General features: G+C 36.1%; 1 protein-coding gene across 1 annotated transcript in view; it reads right to left on the reverse strand.

The window, feature by feature from the left end:
* Nucleotides 1-25,518, reverse strand: part of CCDC171 (coiled-coil domain containing 171) — a gene marked incomplete at both ends in the record, with an annotated part of 260,866 nt that overhangs the window by 139,435 nt on the left and 95,913 nt on the right. The window contains 3 exon segments of the mRNA XM_079548267.1: nt 650-781; nt 12,269-12,323; nt 15,137-15,282. Of these exon segments, the coding sequence (XP_079404393.1) occupies nt 650-781; nt 12,269-12,323; nt 15,137-15,282 (333 nt within the window).

A 25,518-nucleotide genomic window follows, 5' to 3' on the forward strand; every position in this document is an offset into this window, starting at 1 on the left:
AGAATGAAGTCATTCTGCACAGCTATAAAGACTAAGGGACAGTCCGTGTTTAAGAAAACACACCAAACTTTAAAACAAGGCATGAAAGTTTTACTCCAAATCCATTCTCAGAGCTGCAAACATGTATTTTTTAGTTCATTTCTCTTTTTTACCCCGTTCTTCCTCTTCACCAAATTATTACTGTTAATCACACAAGTTCTTAAACCCACATGAAACAAAACAGCTTCTCTAACTGAGTATTCCAAGTAGTTTCTTTTAAATAAGGAATGCTAAAAATCACTACTAGTACTAAAACTGTAACGTTGAAATTATGATACTGACCACATAAGCAATAAAATGCTGTTTTTTCCCTGCTTTGCCTTGCCTAAATCAATGGGGAAAAAAGTAGAATACACTGATATTAATTTTTAAATACAGTATTTGCATGATCATTTTCCATGGCCATATTCCTGTCAGTTATTTAACATTATAATTGCAAAATTAAAAGTTCATATCATCTCCAAAATACGATATTAACAGCATGTATGGAAATTATTTCTTTTTTGACTGTAATAGTCTTGAAGCTTTTTGTTCTCCACACATTCAGAGCAGTCCAGCTTCTCAGATGCAAAAAAGAGAAGGAAGAAACAGGATTGTTTCAGACTCTAACCTGAAATGCTACAACCTCTGGCCTGCCCTTCAGCCCTTCTACTGCAAAGGTCTCTAGGTGCAGTTTGGGTAGCTGCAGGGTGAAGTCATTCCTGGTTGCCGCAGTCCATGACAGCAAGGTCTGATCTCTGACCTAAAGGGAAAAAAACAGCATCAATGGTAATTCCCCTTCAGACACATTAACTGGGATGAACTGGGTCCCCTTGAGCCCACTGAGTGGACTTGCATTGATCGCTGGACCTGAAATCCATGAATAAATTTAGGACTAATTGATTTTTCGTTGCAAATAAATCTCTAATTCAGAGTGCTGGGAGAGAATGTTAAGAAGAAAAAGCATCTTCCCCTGGTCTGAAATGAGAAGGAAAGAAGAACTGCTAAGGGCTCACAAGCCCACCTGATACACACATTTTACAGATCTGTCCCCTGTAAAAACACAGTAAGAAAATAAATAGTAATTGTACTTCTCACTCAAAAACCCAGCAGCAATGAAATTAAAAAGTTTTGTGATCGTACAAACAAGAAGCTGTTACAGGACTTCTGTCTGGTGTATGGAGATCATATCAGCAATTCACAGTTGGATTCATTTAATACCAGTTCAGTTAGAGCCCTAACTGAAATGAATAATCCTCAAACAAAGCCAAAAAATACCTTCAACCTGCAGCACTGCAATTAACAGAAAGTGAAAAAAAATCTGCTCCTAGTTTTCTTACTGTAGATTCGCATATAAGAAATAATGCACTAGTACTAATCAACTTTCACACAGTTCATAACTATGACAGTTTGGAGTGAGAAATGCTACAGTTTGCACAAAATTCGAACAGTTTGATATTTATTTATTTAGTGTTGCAGGCAATCTGAAATGAAAGGATAAAACAAAACACCCAAACGCTATCCATGCGATTTCTACGTAAGGCTACAAACACAACCAGATGCAGTTTGTGTCACAGTGCCACCTGCTGACTAAGAGAGAAACTGGTTTTAATCTGGAATCCTGCCCGCTTTCAGAGTGATGAAAACACGAAGGTAAAGACTGTTAGCCATGTAAATTGATCAGTGCTTATTTTTTTTCTTTAAACACAACCAGACTTATAAGTCTTGAACAAGGGACAAATATTTTTTCATTATTTCACATTTTTGCGTACTACCATAACATGTAATTAGGCTGCATTTGAAGGGTTACGTATTTAGCACATAACTTTCATGGACACATCACTCATACTGCCACAAGCATATTTTTCATTCTGTTTAATATAAAAATTATCATGTGCGTCTCCAAAAGATGCCGGTAGCCAGACAAGATTCCAATAAAGAAGGACAGAAGCACGTAAAAAGATACGTAACGAATAGAGGAAATATGTTCAAGTGGCACAGGCTGACTCTGTTGAGTAGCAATAGCTAGTACTGCCAAAATAATCAACTCTTTAACAACAATACACACTCTGACATACTAAATGCACCCAAAATACATTTAGATTTTTATATGCAAAATTTACTAGATACCATTTAAAACAAATTTCAGTATCTAGAGCCTCCCTCGTTCCAAAGAACTCACCATTCGTGAATTAAAATATACTCCCATTCATTTTAAATCCCAGATTACTTTTTTGTAGTTGCTTACAAAATTAATTTTTTGTAAAATGTTGATGAGAGAACATATTTCAAATAATAGCACAGGCTTTGAAATCTGTTCTGACTGAAAGAAGCATGCACGTGTAAATCTACTGATACAAAGAAGAAAAGATTTTATTTTATCCGCTGCTCTCTTCTGTGGGAATAGGGAGCCCTACATTTCCCAAGTTGACCTAAAGAATTCCTGTCAATACCTGTGGCTGCCAAACATATGCACTATGATGCAATTTTTATAACAGGAAAGGTCCTCCACGCATTTTTTGCACACACAGTGCACTAGGTTCAGCATATACAGTCCTGTTGAACAAACATGCTCTCCGGAATGTTCTGTCAGCATGTGTAATTCCAGTCAGATGTTAACCTTGCTGAATATGACAAAACACGTTACTTTAAATACGTACATATATACTTACATACACTCACACATTGGCACACTTGCTTTACATTTTTATAGCCTATATATCACAACATTTCAGTGTCTTTGCTGCCAGTATGCACACAGATAAAAGAAAACATTAATGTGGATTAAGGTACTAAGAATTTATCAACATCAAACCACCAGTGTTTTGCCTTCTACCCTTCTGAACCGTAGTCAATAGATCTAAATATTTTACTGCACCCTGGCCAATTCATTGTTTGATGTTTAAAAACTCACCCAGAATCAAAGAAAATTTATTAAATTTGAGCCCCCAAATGAGATACTATTAGCTTTGAAAGTCAAGTTTAACTGCGATATTGATGATTCTCTTTTTTCTGTGACAATATTCACAAGGGAAATCCCTATGTCAAAGTACAAAAGCAGATTGCTAATACTAGGGGGAAAAAAACAATGTATAAGCAATGGAGGTATAATACACACACAATACAGACAGTACAAGTCCTTTTAACCCTATTAGTTTCAAACTCTCCATTTTAGTACTGGGGCCTGACAGTGAACAATAAAATACAAAAGCCATTTTTTCAAATGGCTGAATTGAGGTAAGCATAAGCCATTAACACTACAGCATCAGAGAAATACTTATTAGCTCCTTAACGAGCATGATAAGAATCTTCACAAATTAAAAAATATAAATAAAACTTTTTGTCTCTACAAATAGGTAGGTAGTGAGGAGTGATTCTTGTTATCCATGTGCAAACTGAGAAACAAAAAATGAAGCAGAAGCTTTCTCTGAAAAATTGCTCACAAAGTTCAGGTTCAGGGAAAGTGGTTTGGAAATAGTAAGAACAAAAGACAAGCACAGGCTGTGCAAAAATCATTACACTGCTTCAATAAAGACAAAAACATCCTCCACTTGACTACTAATTCAAGGAATGGAAAGACTTAATGGCCATGACTACCCTGAATCACATTGTCTACGCCATATGTTATCTTCATTACGAACCAGAAAGATAAAGACAGGAGTTGGGAGATTGTTATTATTTCCTTAATCTCTAAGGAAGTAAGCATGGTACTTACACATTTTACTATCAGGAAAATACAAAACTCTTATGGTTATCTATGGTTATCTTTATTTTTAATTTAAAAAACAAAGAAAAAAAAAAATCAAAAAAACCCTAACCTCTGCAGACTGTCAGGAAGAAAAATCTATGTAGCTGGACTATAAAAAACAAGTTTTAGGGCTTTTCTGCATTTATTTACTCCATTTTTTTCTGCACATAATATCTGAAGAAATAATATTTTACCTGAAAATGCTCCACTGGCTAGAGACTTAATGTTACAAACGAAAAAAAAATAATCAGGCCTACTGTAAGTTTGTAAAACCAGTTCTACTTTCCTATTCTCCAAAAATGGATATAGAGAAAACATGCATAAATCTATCTACATACAATGCTTGCATAGGTTTTGATCAGTCCTAGCTTTATTATTTGTCTGGGACACACAGAACTTGTTTGATATGGAGCACAGCTAGTACTGTGATGGTGGGCTGCTAAGTATGACCGCTAGATTTTTCAGTTTGAACATATATAAATAAAGATTAAAAATAGGAAAAATCACAAGTGGATTCAAGCAAGTCTACAACAGTATTCAAAACGTTTTAAAACAAATGAGCAAAGTGACTTATGACTGCATTTAACTTTTTAATTAATTAAGAGAACAACACAGAATACACCACCATGGCCACTCAATTTAAAATCAATAAAGTACTGATGAATTCAGATCAAAGCTGAAATTGAATAATAAACCAAAGTTACATTATTGACTGAATCAAAGGTGTAGAATTTGATGAACTAATTCTACATGTCCAAAAATGATGCTAAAAATTCTCTGCTGATCAAAGAGAGATTTATTTTTTTCTCTGCAGACCTCTTCTGTACCCACTGCTTTGTTATCCTACCGCAAAGTTTGAGATGGAATGTCCAGTTATGCCAATAGAGACATAGTACAAAACATGAGCAAGCTGTAAATTGTATTAACGCATGCTTACACTTAGCCTGCTGTCTGACTAGTACAACAGATCACTGGTTCTAGACCTCATTTTGGGCCTAATTCAATGCTTTCTCACACTGAACAGAAAATATCTGGATATAAACTTCACTGTGTGAGCAATACAGCAGAACCTTCTCTAAGTCCGACGTTCACCAATTACAAATAAAAAAGAATTCACTGGTAGTAAAATACCTTGGGCTCATTATGCTTTTATTTCCTATTACTGCTCTAATAGCGTATTATCTGCAATTTAAGTGCTAGAACAAAAATCTAGAATGATGCAGTGATACAATGATAGCGAACGGCAAACAATGCTTCCATCTGCTTGGCTTTGAGATGACAACGTTGCCGATGTAACAGAGGCAACAAATATGTTTTCCAAATCATTCTAAAAGAGTGCCAGCAAAATGGTTTTTACCACACTGATAGTACACTGCGTGTGAAATATAAATAACAGAAAGGTTTTTGAATTCCTTTTTATAAAGCAAGGAGGCAGTTAGAAAGCAAACCACATCAAACCGCAGTCTTTCAAACACGTGGCTGGTTTAGTCACATAAAATCTGACCTCCCAGGCAGCATAAAACTGCACAAAACACAGACAAGTAAGTTACTATTGCAAGGATCATCCTTCATGGTAAAACATACAAAATTAATATATTTATAACATAAAGTATTTTTATTTGTATACTACATATAAGGACATGAGGATATTTCAGGGACCAAGAGTCATTTCAGAAGCTGAAATGCTGGCAGTGACAAGGCTGCACAGCTCAAGCTCAAGGCACTTTAAATCAAACACATGAGAACTATAAAACCACAGTTGAACTTACAAATTAAGAGCATGGATCAGATGAGAAGTGATGCTAAGAACTAACAATTAATTGAACTAAAAAAAGAAAAAAAAACATATAATTATTATTATTTTTTAAGGAGGCCAAAATACACCAAATCACAACAAATCTCTCTGAGACAGAAAACATACAAGATGAATGGGAAAAGGGCTGCAAGCTACAGTTGAATAAGTACTACTTGAATGTCCCACACAGCTAGATTTGAGCACTCGCTGAAGATCAACAGTTTGCTGCATACTGTTTCACCAAAAAGAGGGAATACATCCTCTATTCCAAGTGTCCAACTTCTGCTGACAGTGGGAGAACTGGACAGCATCTGTACATAGCCTGATACAGGTAGCCATATACGAATCTAATTATGTAGGCTACAATTAAAAATCAACAAAAAAATTCTGTGCTAACACACAGATTTAGTGATTCTCCTCTTTGATCCCTGCCATGCAAACCTGTATTTTATTACAGATTGTATTTTATTACAATTCAACCTGTTTCATAGATGGTGTTTTAATGAGCACAAATATCATTTGTGTAAGGGGTATGTATTTGCGTAAGGAGGTATGTATCTTATTAAGCAAATCTTTTCTTTTCCTTCCTGCGAGTCCAGTCAAGATTCTGGAAATTAATCTTCACAGTGGAAGATTACCTTCCAAACCTTACCTAGAAGCTAAGTTCAAGATTTCTCTTCTTACAGTACACAGACACTACAGCTTTGTTGACTAAGATGTTAATTTGACCCAGAGACATTTTTGCAAACATTGACCATTGCACCTAAGCTTCACTATAGTTGCAGAACGTGCATTATAATACATCCCCTATAAATGGATTTGCCATGACCTTGGGCTGAAAATAAATCTATGTTCGGAGAAAATAATAGTTGATGTATTCAGTAATTCCACAATTCTCCAAACAAGGATTTTTCCTTACTAAATGCACACTACACAAAACTGTTCAGCCAATTCAGCCTTCAAAAGAAAAAAAGAAGGAAAAAAAAAGATGAAAAATGTGCTCCGAAATTAGTTATTTAGATATGTTGAGAGTGAAAACAGTTAAGCACATGGATATGACATTCGGCAATGTCTTATCTTTAGTTTGTCAAGGATTTTAAATCCCTCTTGAGCTAGAGTACCATTTTTAGCTTGGCTAGGTCAGAATGACACTGAACAATATGAGTGATGACACACTAGACAGCTATATGGACAGAGTTGTCATCAGCAAGCCAGCTGTGCTAACACCTGTATGTCCCGCACAACTGATCTTTGGGAACAAGGATCAAGGAAGTCAGATCAGTAGGAGGGGAAACAAAAGTAATTCATAAGACATTTAAATGAAAAGGTGTTAGCTGGAAATGGAGAAAAACTTATCTTTTTATTCTTTTTTTTTCCCTTGTAATGGGGAAATAATACCTTATTTCCTCCAATAAATTCTTCAGAGCAGTCATTCAGAACTGTAATTGCATGAACACATGCCATTGCTTCAGAAGGCTTGTGACACAGCCTGCTGAGGACAACTGAGGACCACAGTGATAAACAAAACCTGAACACACACATACAAACATAAGCAGACTTCACTCAAAGCATGTAGGCACACTAGAACAAACAGCTCTGGAAATGAAATTCAGCAAAGGAAAAAAATCGTATTCAAACTTATCAAAAATAATTTTTACATCTTTTCTGAGACACCTAAATAATAATATGATGCACAGTTAGAAATTCCAGTTAACTCAGGAAAAAAAAAAAGGGGGCTGAAAATTATCTAAGTGGGCAACATTTATTAAAGTCTGATTGTGGCAGCCAACGTTAGCTCAATCCATTTGCAGTCTTCTTGCTGAAACTAACAACTAATGCTACTTACAGCTGATGTTATCACCAATGTTATTCACTTGTATATGGACTTAAGGCTACTGCAGATTAATTCCGTACAGGCCATAAAACAAGTATCATAAAAAAATGCATTTTATTACTACGGACCACATCAAAAATAAGGTTCTAATGTTACTAACTTTCAACTGTTCCAACATCTCACCTAATTTCCAGCTGACTCTTTGCCTTTTTTTTTTTTTTAATACATTGTATTTCTGGATAAAGAAAGCTGCTTTTTTTTTTTTTTTTTTTAAATTTTTTTTTTTCCCAACTGGTTGCACTGATGGGCCCAAGCCTCGTGCCTGACCTTTCTATGGATATTTCAGAGAAGAGAACAGGCACAAGGAGCAGTGGTGAGGCAATGCAACACAATGACTGCATGGAGGCAGTTCTGCCAACTGCCATACAACCTTCTCAACCAGCAGAAATGAAGTGCATTGCAGATGTGAAATGAAAAGGACTTTACTAACCAAGTGCAAAAATGAAAAAAACCACACTGGATAGGTGCTTTGATCCCAGAGTTGTGCCAGAATGTCAGAATGAGTGGGCTGCTATCAGGTATAGGGGAAAAAAAAAAAATTGGGAGGTTTTTTGTTGACTCATTATCACAGTTCATCAGCCTCACATAGAATAGCGGGTAAAAGTCCAAGCTGAGAAGACATGGTTTTTTATTAATCTGACAAAAAAGCCAAATACTAAGCATCTGGTGTTCTAGGCAGACTGAAAACTTTGCCAGCTCATAAAGCTCATCAAGACTTTTAACAGTTAAGAGTACAAGGAGAAACAATTCCCGGGCTCTATACAGGCTGACTCACTGGGATGACTTCCCAAGACAGTGTTTTGTATAGGCAGAAGTTCAGAGAAGAGGGGCTTAGGGAGGCAGAAGAAAAGGGAGGTTCAGCGCTGTATTTGTGTATAGCTGGCTCCTAGCCAGCATCAGTGGGAAGGTGAGGGGAGCTCCATAGAAGAGTTCAGGGCTATCCCATACTGGATACAGACACATCTGGCTCATACCACTGCAGGGAATGGCAGAGCCCAGCAGCCAAAATATTGGAACCCCAGTTAAACTGTGTGGAAAAAAAACAACAAAAGCATATGGGGGCACAAGGAAAAGAGTAAGAAGCAGCAGTGCAGCCACCAAAGACACTGAAGGACAGTGAGCATGTGTTCTACACACAAGGACAGATTCCCTAGCAGCTCACTGAGATGATGTCGTCCCCCTGCTGCCCAATGGGAAACCACACAGGAACAGACGTCAACACTGCATGCACTGGCACTGGTGGATGTTTGATGAAGGAACTGCAGCCCACCATGAGCCCATGCTGGAGCAAGTTTCCCTGAAGGACTGCGGACCATGGAGAGGAAACTCACACTGGAGCAGTGAATAAATGTGAGAAGGAAGGAGAAGCAGAGAATTATGGAGGGCTTACCACAACCACCAGCCTCAGAGTAAAGACAGAGAAGCTGAGAATGAAATAGTGAAGTTGAATCTAAAGATTCAAAAAGAAGAGGAGCTGGGGGTGGATGCAGTCTTGCTTTAATTCATTTTGTCTTCTTTTTTCACTATCCAGACCTTCCTTTTTCACTACCCAAATCTATTTTAATCTGCGTTAATTAATAAAATAACTTTCCCTCAAGTCAGCTCTTTTGCCCACAGTAGTAAGCAATCTCTCTGCCTTTATCTCAACCCATAAGCTTTTTCACCCCATTCTCTCCCCATCCCATTAAGGGGGACAGAAAGCACATGGCTGGGTGGGGATCCACCAGTAACATTCGAACTTGGAAGCTAAACAAAGGGAAGGCTAAAGATTTTAGCACAGAGAGCATTAAATTATTTTTTTCTATGGATTGGATAACCATGACTAGTAAGTCATTAACTACTTACATTAAAAATTCTAATTGTATGCAATTAACAGATTTAATGTCCATGACTGTGCTTTAAGAAAAAAATAATATTGATAGGAGTAAGCACAGAAGATGCTAGCAATTAAATAGTTCATCAAAAAAGCATAATACATATATTAAAAAAAAAAAAAATAAAACACTTCTCATCATTATTTTTAGAGAAAATCTTCAAGAAACTGTTTGCTTTCCATACTTAAAAGAGGCCTCTATACAATTTACAAAATAAGGTATTAATATTTTTTTTTTCTTGTCTTGGTCAGAACTCTTTAAGAAAAAAATCTTTGTCTTTGAACTTCAGAAGAAGTTTCTTCCAGAATTTCTTCCAGAAGAACTCCTCCGATAAATTTCATTTACTGGCATTTTGCCTTCTTACGTTTTGTGTTATTGTTTTTTAAAACTATTATTTGTCCTGTATTTTTTTTTTTTAAAGTAACGAGTCAGTTACAGGCACAATTTCTCTAAGCACCCAGTGTTTAACCTGTTCTATTTTAAAAAGTTCTTCACTTTAATGCAACGTAATAGATCCTATGGACAAAAAAAAAAAAACAGTAATCTTTTTTTCCAAGCATAAATTTTCAAAAAATTCAGCCAGCATCTTTCGCTAACAAAGCCAGAATTGAATCAAAATAGAATCAGATGATTAGGTCCCTTGTTTGCTCCTGGTGTTTTTTGTAAATTTGTTGAAATATTCACTTAATACTTGACTTTAAAAAAATATTTTTAGGTGGTATAAAACAACAACAAAAAGGTTCTCAAATTTTAATGGTATCATGAGAATTCTTGTGCAAATAATCCAGCTCCCGGTGTCAGATGCATTTGTTGAGTCAAATATATGATACTAGATTTTCCATCCAGTCACATGGGGGCAGTAAATAATGTAAATGATCCCTTGTCTAGAGCTGTATTAGAACCAGGCACAGAGATCCTTTCCGCTTTGTTTGCTGAAGATTACATCCAAGTATATCCACCAACATTGGACCTGGCACCTACACTGCTGCCTTCTGCAACTCTTTCAGTGACAGAGTACAATAAAGAATGAGGTTGCTTAATGGATATCGGTGTATGCCTTCTTACCCTGAGACTAAGTAAGATTACTGCAGATGTCTGTAAAATCCCTCTGAGCTCTATAAGCAAAAATTTAGTATTATGCATTGATAACACAGATCCTGCAGGTGATGCAGTGGAATTTTGTGGATATTTGCTCATGAATACATAAAAGTAGAAATACCACAACGTTCAGTGTCCAACTCCCATAAAGGTATTTGCAGCTAATACTGATACTTTCTCAGCTCCAGATGATTCAGAAATTGATATCCTTTTTCTTTTGATTCACTTTTGAAAACGAATGCAATTCCCAGAATTTCAATAAGGAAAAAAAAAAGAAAAACCCCTTTACTAGTATTTCATCTACTTCATCATGCTTTCATTTTTCACTCACTGTACGAAAACATTTAAGAACAACAATGCAAGTTGGATAGGCTACACATAAGTCACGCTCATTACTGTTACATAATTAGATACCATTATGATATCAGATCTAAGTTTCAAATATTTCCCAAATGACGATCAATAATTTCCCTTTGTTCTTGTAGGAGAAATAATACATCAAATTACAACTGATTTACAATCAATTGTTTTATTTCCTGCTGGAAAGATCATTCTGACATTTTTAATTCTTATGTTTTCCTCATTCTTTAGGTTGACAAACCAGAAAAGATAAATTACTCTGCTATTCAATAATTAGTTATTTGGACCTAACAACTATGTACCATTCTAACAAACATGAAGAAATGAAAAGCATACATGGTAACTAAGTTTCTAAAAGAAAAATGAGGCTTTTTTAATGTATTGACTGCATTAGGAAGAACAGTATTATGTACACTGTCCTTAAGAAGACAGTGCAATCGTGCACTATCTTCTAAAGCAAAACATAAACTTTTAATTTAGAATAATAAATTGTCAAGGCAAGAACACTACACGTATACATCAGTGAAAAGAACACAGCACTTTTTCTGCACTACGTAGATTTCCCAAGCTTGAGAGAAACATGAAGGAGATGGAGACTCAAAAGAAAAAAATCACCTCTCAGCACTGTTTGGTGAAGCTAAAACACAAAAGCAGTTCAGGCGCTGTCACTTTTCATGAATGTTAAAAGAAAGAAAATTTTGAAAAGGGTATGTGAAAATTAAATTAACAACAGTTTTGGTGGACACGGGAACTAAAATAAAGAATAGATTCCCACGTTGCTGGGAATTCAAGATGTGATAAGGGAAATGAACACTCCAAGGTAATAAAAACTCTTTTTTTGCTATGTGTTGCTCTGGACTAAGAACAATTACAAAACAACCAGCCACCACAGCTATAGTTAAAAACAACTCTGTCTCCTAAATAATTACATATTCAGCTTTGTCAAACCTTCAAAGAATACTATATCAGAGTAAAATAATATCAGTCAAGGAGAATACTTAAGTAAATCAAAAAAAGGATTTTAAAAAAACCCATTACTTATGATTTTGCAAATAGGTTAATACTTGCCATCTTTTCCTTGTTATACATACTATATACCAAAGATTAAAGCAGCATAACAAAGCCAAATATCTTATGAGCACCGTGTTTGTAACCACATACCTCAGCAGTGAGGTAACTCAGCAACTCAGGATCAACAGCCAACAGAAATATTGCTCAGTGATGGAGAAAAGGAAGGCGAACTTCATCACATTAATACTTACATAATAATAAGTTTAATATTGAAACAAAGCAATCTATATATATCAAACTTGTATTTTAACTTGCTAAATCTGAATACTTTTTGGAGCCAAAACAAGCTGGAGGTGGAAACTTGAAGCTGCTATTCAACTTCTGCATCCCTACTTCCCTGAGAACAAGTAGCTTTAAAAGCTTGATGTGACTGGAAATACAAATGCAGTCAAAACACTTCAAATTCTTACCGTAAGAAGAGTGGTTTCCACAGATCTCATTTGATTAACGAACAATTCTCTGTCCCTGTTGTAAGAGAAAAAAAAAAGAAAAAGAAAAAGTAGTTAGTAAAACTGAAGTACTACTGATGTGTAAATTCATTTTCTGCTACTTTATAACAAAAATGTCTTTAAAAATAATTTTGACAGTTTTCAAACTATTATATTAGTGTCTCTCCTTTTAACTCCAGTACAAATCTTACAAAAATAGTTCATGGACTAATAGTCAACACATTTCCATATGGGAGAAGCCTGTACTGTATGCAAAAGGTTAAACTAGAATTTACAGGCATTTATTTACATATTATTCATTTGTATACCTGTAAATACATAGCTTACATACCATATTTATAGGAATATCAATTAATAATCATTGTGTTGCTGGAGAGGAATTCTGCAATTTTGGATAAAAAGGGCATGTTGAAGGGACCCCAGGCTCTAGTGGGACGAGATTACATTCTCTTTCTGAAGAATACTGTTGGATTACGTTTTTCATCAAGTACTCTTGTAGACAAGAAAAACAGACTTTTAGAAACCTGACCACCCCTTTCAACATCCCACTGGTCTTCTCCAGTCCAGTCAAGGATCCTATCTTTAAGAAGCAAAAGTTCACATAATGAAATACTACTCATGCCTTTTTGCAGGCTGGGGCTTAGGTAAGAATGACAGCTTTGAATCTGCCATACTGCCATATACTGCATTGACTCTGCCATAAAAAACCTAGCACTCTGAGAAATGTAGTTGCAGTTGCATAATATTAAGAAGAGTGGGCCACAGTGACCAACAAAGCACAAGAAGAAATCAAATAGAATTCACACCAAATAAGTTGATACCCTGCTATTCCAGGACAGGCTTGCCAACTAATTGAATATTTTGCTGTAACTCTTAGGAGCTCCTGAAGCTGAATTCAAAACCATGGTAGTGTTCTGCTTTCCTCATTTTACTGATTCATACTATCCAAAACAGCGAAAATAATAAAGCAGCAAGAAAAATAACATACAATCTTAGTAAAGCTGTAACATAGATTTTTGCTTTTCCAGGATCTTATCTTTCTTCAGATTGGATTTACAAAGACATGCTACTGTTCCTTCTCAATTTTCCTCACTCATGTAGTGATTGCTTTGGGTAACATTGGTTCTAGAGAGCCAGTCCAACAGAATTAATGTTTAAATTGGTTAATGGTATGGAAATCAAACTATTCCTTGCATATTCTCAGGTATTCACAGTTTTGTGAAGAAAATCCCTGTGACTGTCCTTGAATTACTATCTCACTTTTTGAGAATAGTTAAACAACATCTTTACATAAAACTCTGTCTGTGTGTTTACAGCATTTAGAAAAAAAAAGTTTAATAAAATGAATCTTTCTGCACCCCTACATGACAGAATCCAAAAGTCATTCATATATTTTTCAGTACCTGCAGGGGTAAGGAAAATTGGAACTGAACCACAGAACTAGTATTTATTATATTTAAATGTGGTTCATGAATGCAGAATGTGTTTTGTAACATAGCTCTTCTCTAGCAGAGACAGAGAAGGGGCTAATATATTACTGTTGGGTTAGATGCTTACAGGCTCTCTTTTTACTAATGCTACTTCCTACTCCAGAAACAGAATTTCTGGCCACCACTGCAAGAAAATCAAAGAAGACGTTCTCAGAATGAGCCAGTCATCTTCCTATCCCTTCAGATTGCAGGAAAAAAAAAAAAAAAAAAAAACAACAAAAAACTGAAAGACTCCCAGGAGCATGAAAATAAAAATGTATTGCTTACAGACAATCAGGTGGTGGAAAAGCTATTAAAGAAAGATTTTTCTGGACAAATACGAAGTCTATTTCATCCCTTCTACTGATATGTTCCAAAGTTAAAAAAATAACAATAAATGGTATGGGGACATTTTTGTATTCCATTGTATTCAACTACTACATACAGAAATAAAATGGTTTCCAAGTTCTAAATGCCACACGAACGCTTTATACTACAGTATGTAACACAGGTTGTGACAGGGTGAAAAGAACCAAGTTTTCAAGACTAAAATCTTCTTCAGGTCAAATCTACTTTAACAGACTCATACTAAATATCACCCAGTATTTTCATTAGCTTGCTGAGCATTTCACCAAAAATCACAGCAATTACAGGATTTTATTCATACATAAAACACTTCAATCTTCTAAGCTATTGTTTTTAAGAAATTCAATACTTACATCTTGGGTATAATGAGAAATTTTAAACATTTAAATATTATCTTTTTATCTGATTACGTGACTCTACAAGGTTAGCAATAATCACATTAATGTAAGTGGTCAGTCTCTCTTGTAATATAAAAAAGCACAGGTTGTACACCTAAAACTAAAACTCCCTGAAAGCTGAAAGATCCACCCTCTCATACAGATATGATCAGGTCCAAAATGAGTTTCAACTCCTTTGACAGCGAAGACCTGATACCTAGTTGATGTTTTGTATGTCTTCTGAGGTAACTGTATCATTCTATAAAAAGATGATCTGGAAATGCAGAAAACTAGCAGTCATTTCCTAATTAAATGGTGTGGTAGAGCTCTACCAAAGAGACATTGTCAGATCAGTAACATAACTGGCAACCCAAAATATCTGTGCTATTCCAGGACTTAGAAATCAGAACACTTTTAGGAGCTAACTACAGAAAACATAAATCGGGCATGTTGGATTAACAGTTTTCTTTTTAGAAAACTACCACTGAATTTCAAAGAGAGACAGATGTACTTTTGTTTTCTAGCATTACATTAGCTGGAGTTAAAACCCTGTGCATGAAAGTAAAAATTGATCTTTTGTCTGTTTTAAGTGATCTCCCCAAGGTCCCAGCGCTCACTTTGCTGCCATGCAGAGGGCACTCTCTGCATCATGGATGCTCTCTTTCAGTCGACGCTTGTCCTGCTCCAGCTGCGTAAGAAGTCTATTGAGCTGACGCAGAGATTGATCTTTTCTTCTCAGCTCCATCTTTGCCTCGGAGAGTCTCTGAAAGCAGACAGAAAGCAGAGTTACTTGTCAGGCCAAATAATTAACTTCAATTTATGCCATAGGCTATTAAACAAAGCGGAAAACAGACTGACTGTGAAGTATATTTGGACCATTAGATACTAAGGGTTTACAAATTCTGTAATAAAAACATTACTAGCTCACAACATACCTGTTTTTAGTACATTGCCTGTGTACAAATGTATTTTATAAAATAACGTGATTTGTTGAGTAGTATTGTATTTACAAATACTAGATCTAAACACAGTGGAAAGAATGCAGCGCATAGCATTAAGGAAATAGAATATGCTCAAACTTCAATTTAAAACAAGTATTAAATAAAAGAATTCACAAAAATACAATTTTGGTTTCTTTCATTTAAATACTCTGCATGATTTAGATAATCCAGTTCTCTGTTAGTGCACTAAGTAGAGCTCTCCCGAAGTTCTTAATACCAAATCACTACTTCATGGCATATCTCTTGTTTCAACATGAGTTTTCCACATGCAAAATACTGTTTGTTGTTGCTTTGGCTGTTGTTTTCCTTTTTTTCCATTATGGCTTAGAATTAACATAACGTGATTTAAATCAATTCAGATTAATCCAACAGATGACAAATAGCACACAGAACTAATTAATACTGAGCCTGGCTAGCTGCTACTTCTTTCAGCTAGGATAAATCAATGCATTTTGAGACGGCAGTATTAATAACATGATTTTATATTTTGCTAAATGTCATCTTTTATATATAGTGACTTATTGTTGTTTTTTTTTTAGAAAGAAACTGTGGGGGCTGCTCTGAAAGTAATGCTTCCTTTTTATTATGTTGTCCCGTAACATCAGAGGCAGATACTGATAAGGCAGTAGAAGTTGAATTTTCCCTCCAATATTCTATTACATTTTGCAGTCATGTGGCGGATGGCAGCAGATAAAATGGTATCTGACATGGAAGTGCATATGAAGCAAAGGTGTGCCACTGAATTCCTCCATGCAGAAAACATGGCACCCTCTGACATTCATCAACACATGTGAACACTGATGGAGACCCAACAGTGGATGTGAGCACAGTGAAGCAGTGGGTTGGACTTTTCAGCAGTGGTATAAACAACGTGAAAGACAAGCCACATTCTGGATGACCAAGCATAGCCCGGAATGAAGAGTGTCTCAATCAGCTTATTCACGTGAATCAATGGATTATGGCAAGGGATTATTATTAAGGTTATTATGAATTATTAAAATTATTATTATTAAGGTTATTCCTACCAACAACACCATCATTGCAGCTGTGACACAGCAGGTCACCTCTGCTAGTGCAGATTTTTACATGAATGGCATACAAGCTCTAGTTCATTGCTGATGAAAATGCATGGCTAATGGTACTCTGACTACACCGAAAATCAGTGTTTTGTAGCTAAGAATTTGCTCTGTCAAAACATCACTGTTGAGCTCTTTGTATCCGTTGTAGTTTCCATGAAAATAAATAGGAGGCATTACTTTTGGAGATACCTATGTAGATCGGAGCTCTCTAAACATTTGCTTAAGAATGCAAGTTTCCTCACAGATTCTAAAGAATCACAGAAAAACAGAGGAAACCGCAAAATTGCAAGACTAAATTCTTGCACCTTGTTTCAAAATTTATGGACATCTTTTCTGCTGAAGTTTTAAAAATGCACTGTGTAATTTGTACTCGGGGGCACCTGATTTGGACTGTTGAGCACTGAAAATAAGTTGTAAGTATGAAGAGTGGTATATAAAGAAGGCTGATAAAAATTTGCAGGACACTGATGACTAATTTTAAGAAGCCTCAGATCTAGCCAAGAGCCAAAAGCACTTCAGAAAACATGTGAGCCAAAAAAATAAGGCACTAAATACTATAATCCTGAAAAACAAACTGAAATCTATGAATATTTTTTCTCAAACATTTCTCGTGCTAATAAGAAGAACCACATATTCTAATACTACAATGCAAAGTACAGTACTGCTACCAGAATCCTCTGTTCAGCAATTTACAAAATCCAGGCTGAGATCAATCTCTGATGTAAGAAAGCTGAGGGAGCTGGGCTGGCTCAGCCTGGAGAAAAGAAGGCTTCAGGGTGACCTCATTGCAGCCTTTCAGTACCTAAAGGGAGCCTACAAACAGGAGGGGAATCAACTCTTTGAAAGGGTTGATAACTGCAGGACAAGGGGTTTTAAGTTGAGGGAGGGAAGATTTAGGTTGGATGTCAGGGGGAAATTTTTTACAGAGAGAGTGTTAAGGTGCTGGAACAGGCTGCCCAGAGAGGTTGTGGATGCCCCATCCCTGGAGGTGTTCAAGGCCAGACTGGGTGGGGCCCAGGGCAGCCTGGTCTGGTATTAAATGGGGAAGTTGGTGGCTCTGCATGTGGCAGAGGGGTTGGAGATTCATGATCCTTGAGGTCCCTTCCAACCCTGGCCACTCTGTAATTCTGTGAACCCCAATCAGGAATTAATTTAAGAAATTCTAAAGTATGGAGATGTCTTGCTCAAGTTAATGCTGGTTGAATAAGTCTAGTATGCTTCTTATCTCATTAATTTCAACTAGATATCGTATTTTTCATTAAAAAAAAAAAAAGAAAAAAGAAAAAAAAAAGATGAGCACACAGATATCATACTCCCATTGTATTATTAGCATAAACAGATCCAAAACCAGAAACGACTCTGATGCCAGCAGTGACTATTAAAATCTTGTCTGAACAACTGTGTTTGCATATAGAATTTCAGAACGTTACCTTCTTCCATTTATCGTGCTTACTGTTGATATATTTTTAGGCAAAATCAGCACTGAAGAAATACAGCTATAAATGCAGAGTCATGTCCCTCCCACTCATATTCCCATTTTTTTACAAACTGAAGGTATGGAGCATAGAACATGTCTGGTACCAATGCCTCACTTTCCCAGTGCCACTGAAAAAAAAAAAATAAATAAAGATGCAGTGACAGTATTCAGCTCTGGTCTGCTCAGAAAATAATTCTGCTAATACTCTGACACAAGCAACTTTAGATGTAGAGGTTACTGGGGTGGAGCCTGGCTCTAAGATTCTAGTGATCTGTCTGGAAAAATACAGGCCAATATGTACACGTTAGTAAGAGAGGATGCATATTAATTTTAGTTATTCTCCTGCAGCTACTGAAGAGTAGGCTGTTCCAGCACAGCTTACATCATGGACCACAGAAAACAAACAGGCCCATAATGTTTGAAAAGCCTGTGTGAGATGCTAAACTAACACTGCTTATCAATTCCAAACACAGGACTATTAATGAGGCAGTAATATGAAGCACAGTTCTTGTAAAGCAAGATGCTGATGACAAAGCTATATAGAAATTATTAAATCAAAAATCTTAGTGCTTTATTTTGAAAACTTTCAACATTATTTGGAGAAATCTCCAAAGGATTTCAATTCTATCTATCTTTGATACTGCAGTATCAAAGCAAAGTGTGAACAGAACAGCTCCCCAGAAACACTACCAGTATTCACTTGAAACTCCTTGCTACTGTGGGTAAAGTCAGGCCGTAACAATTGCTCAAATACAGAATGGAATGTTCTAAAGTAATGGCTTCTAAGCCTCTCTTTTTTTCCTTCTTCAGATTGATCTAATTAAAACCCTTGATAAACTTTATGGACTCTAATATTTCCAGCTGAGTGACTGAAACCAAGAGGGTGTGCCTCAAGGCAGCAAGGCAACAATGATAAGCAGCAGGTTAGCCACTAATTTCTCAGCCAGGGTAGATTGTGAAAGTGCGATGTTCTGATATCCAAGAAAGTGTTCAGGAGAGAATAGGATAAATCAAGTTTAATAACTCTGCTCCTAATTGTTCCCTCAATGCTCCACTCTAATTACTTGGAGAACTCTCCTGACTGTCACCTGATATTAAGTTGTTGGAGGCTGAGTGTGGAGCAGCGAGATAATCAATAAACATTTAGTGGGGAGAAGAATGAAGATCCCGTTAAGCAGTGGGAACCAGCAGCACCCAAAGCCCTTCTGCTCATGAGAAAACCTATGGGAGAGCCATAGTGATTGCAAAGCAATAATCCAAAGCACTGTTTTTAGGCCTTGAGGCCTTTAGGCAACAGTACATTTGAGAAAAAAAGGTTAACACGGTCACCCTAATTACAGCCCATTTTCACATACTTCATATATAAGCGAAGACAAGCCAATTAGGTAGAAAGGAAGATAAGGGAAGTTTTATTTGTATACTAATTAAACCCCTGATGAAATTAAAGGAAAAACATACAGCTCTGTAATTGTGTCTGAGAAAGGTCACTTCAGGTTCAGTTATCAGAAAAGCACAGCCTTGAGATATTTCACTTAATCCACAATATAGCCCTTATTTTGCTCCCCAGGTCTTAGTATTTACAAAAATAAGAAAATTTCAAAACCTGATAGTGCATTTATCTTGAAATGTTTTCTGTGGACAATTACAACTGTTAGAAAGTTAAGGCTAAATACGATAACAGGGATGGAGGTTTTAAAAACCTACTTTAGAAACCTACTGTGCACGTAGTTTAGAGAAGATGCTGAGCTTTCACTTTCAAGCATAAGTGATTCTGAACCAACTTAGAAGACAAACTCCAATTTACAGACATTTCACAAAATGCCTGTTATTCTTATAGTTCAGATGTTTAGGTATTCAGGCCCTCATTCTGATACCACTGCATTTCCTCTACAACCCAACAAAATCTATCAGTCGAGTTTTCATCAGAATCCTTAGAGGGCAATCTCTCTGGAGAAATTTTAGATTTGGGTTTCTTTTTCTCCATAAACACAGAATGCAAAAACACTTGTTGATGAGAATAGACTAACTGGTAGCAGTGCAGGAAAATCTCTTAGGGTGGAGCAGGCACTTCCACAAATAATTTTAATCATCTTTAGCTTTTCTTCTAAATCACAAAGACTACAAAAAGAAATATATAAAAAAAAAGAGTGCTAAACACTGTCATCCTTTAAAAAAACAAACAAACAACAACAACAACAACAACACTCCCACCTCTATTCCACATCTCACAGATGGAAAATTTATCCAGCTGAATGATAACTGCTATACAGCTTAAATTCACACAAAGCATGTGTGACATACTTACAGTGAGAGAATATTTTCTAAGACAAAAATATTTAGTACGTTCGATTTATGTTGTGCTGACACAACACAGCACTACAAGACATGAAAATATAACATATACATGTTATGAACTGATTTGTGAAATCAAATCAAAGATTTTCTCTTCAGGAAAAATTTTGTATGCAAATTTTCAATCTAGATTCAAAATTCTATATATTTTTTAAAGACCTGTACATAAAAAACCTTCTGTAAATCAGTCCTACATACGTAATAAATAATTGTCCACAGTAAAAGGACACGAAGTTAAGCCAGCATCCATTTGTCTACTAGTATATACTTTACCATAGCCCATTTTGTCATAAAACATAAGTCATACAAAGCATAATTTTTGAATGTCATTTTTTATCTCTCTTTTCTACAGCAAATCATTCATTTCTTTCTCAAGTGCAGAAGTTAAAATTGAGTTTACACTTGGTGGGTGAGAAAGAATAGGCTGGTAAAAGCACATGGGAAAAAATAAAACAGAGCCTTACTGGATAGGAAGGCAGGAATATAGCATTTGAAAATGAAGGAAATGAATTCTGAAAAACTAAATATTTATCCTCTCATTTTTTCCATTTGTACTTGGTTATAGAAAACATTTAACAGCATGAATCATGACTATACAAGCATTCTGACTTTTCTGGAGTCTGAAATGCACATTTAAATGGCTGATCTACAAGGGAGTAAAAGAATCCTCCTACTAAGGAAGAGATTTGACACATACAGGACATATCTTTCTATCACAATGTACAGAAAGAAGAGAGCTGATCAGAAAACTGACTGCTATACCAAGTTTGAGTACACTTGGGGTTTTTTTTCTGTCTCATTTTTTGCGCCTGCTTTCAGTTGTTTTGTTGCTTTTTGGAGATCAGTGATAAACAGTAAACAAACTGACACAGTATGGAATGGAAAGACAGTGAGCTGGATTAAAAACTGGCTGAACATCTGGGTCCAGAGTATGATGATCATTGGGATGATTTTGAAGGCCAGGAATTAGCAGTGTACCCCACGCATTAACACTGAGTCCAGTCATGTTTAGAATCTTTGTTAATAATTACACGGATGATAGCATGGAGTGCACCTGCAGCAAGTCTGTAGATAACATAAGACTGAGAGAAACAACTGATACACCAATGTTCCGTGCTGCCATGCAGAGGGACCTCAATATGCTGGAGAAATGGACTGACACAAATATAATGAAGTTCAGTAAGATGCCACAGGAATCTGAACTGTACTGGAGGCAGGCACCAGGACAGATTGGTGGCTACCAAGTTGAACATGAGCATGTTGCTGCTGAGAAGGTACCCAAGGTGATCCTCTCCTCCCAGCACTGGTGAGGTCACACCTGAAGTTCTAGGCTCCTCAGTACAGCAGAGAGATGAAGCTCCTGAAGAAAGTCTACTGAAGAACCACAAAGATGATGATGGGACTGGAGCTTCTCCCTTATGAGGAAAGGCAGAGAGACCTTGGACAGTTCAGCTAGCAGTGCTACCAAAAGGCAAGAACAGAATTGGTACATTTAAGTATTGGAAAAGAGCAGAAAAGGATTTAATGGGAAAAAACAAAACAACAACAACAAACAGAAGAAAGTACAGTGAAGTAAAAAAATGGAAGAACTCTCTATTTCCGTCCTGCAAAAACTTCCCAAGAGGTCAGGGTAAATAGTAGCTCAAAGTAACAGTCAGAATAAAAGATGGAAGCATACAAAAATTTCTAGCCTGGAGGGGTCCAAATAATAGTGAGAAGCAACAGATCAACATGCCAGCTTTAACAGAAAATTTAACCTAACCAAATTTGGCTTCGTACCAGCGCTCAGGCCACATATAATACAGACTTAACATAAATGTTTTAAGTGTCTTCTTCCAATACATTATTTTGCTTCATATATTCTACTAATACAAACAGTCCCTATTCTAATTAGTATATCATACTTTTGTCATCCATATTTTATTTTCTTTATCAACATGTCCTCCTGTTCTGTATCAGATACAAAGACATCTGCACATGTTATTTTCACCCACTAAAATCAAATACTATTACACAGTTACGACTTTAGGAGAACAATATCCCTTTCAAGAACAAAAATGAGAACTATTTTTATATGTCTATGTTTTGCAGGCCACAAGCATTGCAATCTCCACTATTCCTCTAGCTTCTAGTCCTAGAAGAGCAGTCTGGGCAAATTTTATTTGCAAACAGGCAGTCTATTCAAGATGCCTAGTGGGTCTCCCTAATACAGTGGATATCATTCTGCTTTTGATCATTCTAGCAAATTCAATGCCTATTGGCAAATAAAATCTTCCGTGTAGTCTTTATCTCGTCAAAGTCTACAGATAAGCTAGAGAAATCTTGCATCTTTGGAAAATCCAAACACAAAATGGACAAATGTATCAAAACTACTATACAAACCAAATTACACTAATTCAAACAACCTAGCTGAAGCTCAAATCAAAACAAAATTTCTATCTAAACTACTATTTGATCAAAGTCTTTTTAAAAGAAGTTTATAGCGAAGAAAAAAGAATATATGAAAAAGGACAACTAAGACATTGAGAAATACAAAGATTGATCTGAAAGTAATGCTTCCTATTTTATTATGTTGGCCCACAGTGTCAGAGGAAGATGGTGGTGGTATGGCAGTAAAGATTGAACCTTCCTGCAAATATTCTATTACATGTTGTTGCTGTGTGGCAGATGGCAGCAGAGGGAAAGTTTGACAAACTGACATCTGATATGGAATGAAGCAAAGGGGTGGAATTAAATTCCTCCATGCAGACAAAATGGCGTCCACTGATATTCATCGATGCTTGCTGAACATTTCTAGAGACCAAACAGTGGATGTGAGCACAGTGAGGTGGTGGGCAGTGCGTTTCAGCAGTGGTGACAGCGATATGAAAGACAAGCCACATTCCAGGCAATCAGGCACAGCTGTCACACCATGAAAAACATCGTTCTAGATGGCCATGAAGATTTTTACAAGCGCTGCATGCAGGTTCTTGTTTATCACTGGTGAAATGCAAAGCTAATGGTGGTGACCACTCTGAAAACTAGTATTTTGTAGCTGTGAATTGGCTCTATCAAATAATATTATTGTGCTCTTTATATCTGTCATTTCCATGGAAACAAATAAGAGACATTACTTTCAGAGCAACACACGTTTACCAACAAACAAGATGGACTTAGGATATGCAACAGAAAACGAAACTCTGTAATACCAACATATTTATCTATTGACAGTATGCTTCAGAGTGGCTGCAGTAGTGTCTTAGAACAGTTTGAAATGAACTCTTGCGAAGAACTAACCTGAGGCTGACCACCCATGACATCCCTTCAATAACGAATGCTCTCACACACCCTTTAAACTCCTACAGCAAAAGAAACACCTGTGTATTCAAAAAGACATCTGAATGAGCTATGCCTGCTTTGCAGAAAAAGAGTGATTGTTTGATATTTTTTTGAACTTCTTTGCTGTTGAACCTTCAGTCTGACAGCAGCTATCTTTTTACATTGTTGGCATTCTAAGAAATAACATAGATGATGTGTCTTTTCAAGTACATGTAGAATGGAAGTGACTAAGCAGCTGACACCTAGCAAGGTGCAACATTACTTGACTTTGAAAGAATCCCATGTCACAAGGTAACAGAGGTAAGTGAGGCTACTGAGCAAAAGAGTAGCATGAATCAGCGCAGCTATTTTAATAGATAGCTAACAAAACACTGGTGAATTAAGGGATTCTTTCAGACATATTTTCACATTGCTGACATAGATTTGGATCGACTGTGATTGTTCTATGTAAGAAAATCCTGTAAGACTAGAACACAAACGAAGCTAACAGCAGAAAGCTTTTCACTATCATGAAAAGCCAAGTAATCATCTCAAAAAAACTCTAGAAATAAAATGTTCATGGAGGTGGCTCAAAAAATACTTCAAATATAGTTATCCTAGAAGATTTAGAATATGAAGAAATATTTCAATTAAAAAAGAATTAGTCAGGAAAATCATTCAATGGACTGGATGTGAAAAGATACACTTTTTCATTTTGGTAGAGATTTTTTCACACAAGTTATGTGAAGCTGTAGGTGCTCACATTCTGAAACTCAGTGTCATTACCTAGGTACGTATAGACAACAGTCCACTCTTCAACTGAAGCACAGCTCAGACACCTGAGCAGGTTCAGTTACCAAAAGCATTGTACCTGCAATAGCTCAGGATGGATACAGTATCTCAAACTGTAAGGGCTAATATTTCTGTGGTAGAATGCAGACTATTTCTCAAGGGAGTATCTTTTCTAATCATTTTTCAATTGCATTAGCTCAAAATGTTTAGCACAGCATGACTGAAAATGTTTTTTGAAGTCAGTGGGCTGTATATGATGTATATGATGTATTTGATGTATATGTATATGATAATTAAAGTTATCAAGAATTAAAAGAGCTTATTAATTTAAACACTGCAGCTATTCTTTAATAATTTCACACAATGACACTTCTACCAGAATAGACATACTATGCTCAAAAGTTACACAGTTTCAAAGTAACTGAAACTAAATAAAACTTTGAAAGTTTTTATATGAAGTAATTGCAGAAGACAAAATGGCTGTATGTAGAATCACAAAATGGTTCAGATGGGAAGGGACTAAGATTTTCATGAGTTGTTCAGACAAGCAAAAGCATCATGTTAAAATGTGTTAGCTTGGTGCAGTAATGCATTTGAAAAAAAATCTAAGTTGGAAAACCATCTCAAATGAGGGACAATCTTTTGAACATCAAGATTCATTCGGCCAGCCAGACATACCCTAATCCAATCACAGATAACAATGAAACTCCACTTCTAAACAATATTTTGGAGAATGCTAATATGCAAAACAAAATTTATGCACATGACAATTTACAAATTCATTTTGTCTTCTGAGCTAAGTGAATTATGTCATTATTAGTAGAAAGCTGCAGAGAAAGACTATAGTAACTCAACACAACCTAATCAAAGACACTTTTAGAAAAGCTTGGGCTTAATCAATCCGAGTTCATATAGATTTTTTTTAATGGATGTTTAGGTGACTATAAATTTTTGGAATTACTTGGTTGGTGATATGACTATGATCATTCATTTCTCATTCA

The sequence above is a fragment of the Tetrao urogallus genome (assembly GCF_951394365.1).
Source record: "Tetrao urogallus genome assembly, chromosome: Z".
NCBI lineage: Eukaryota > Metazoa > Chordata > Aves > Galliformes > Phasianidae > Tetrao > Tetrao urogallus.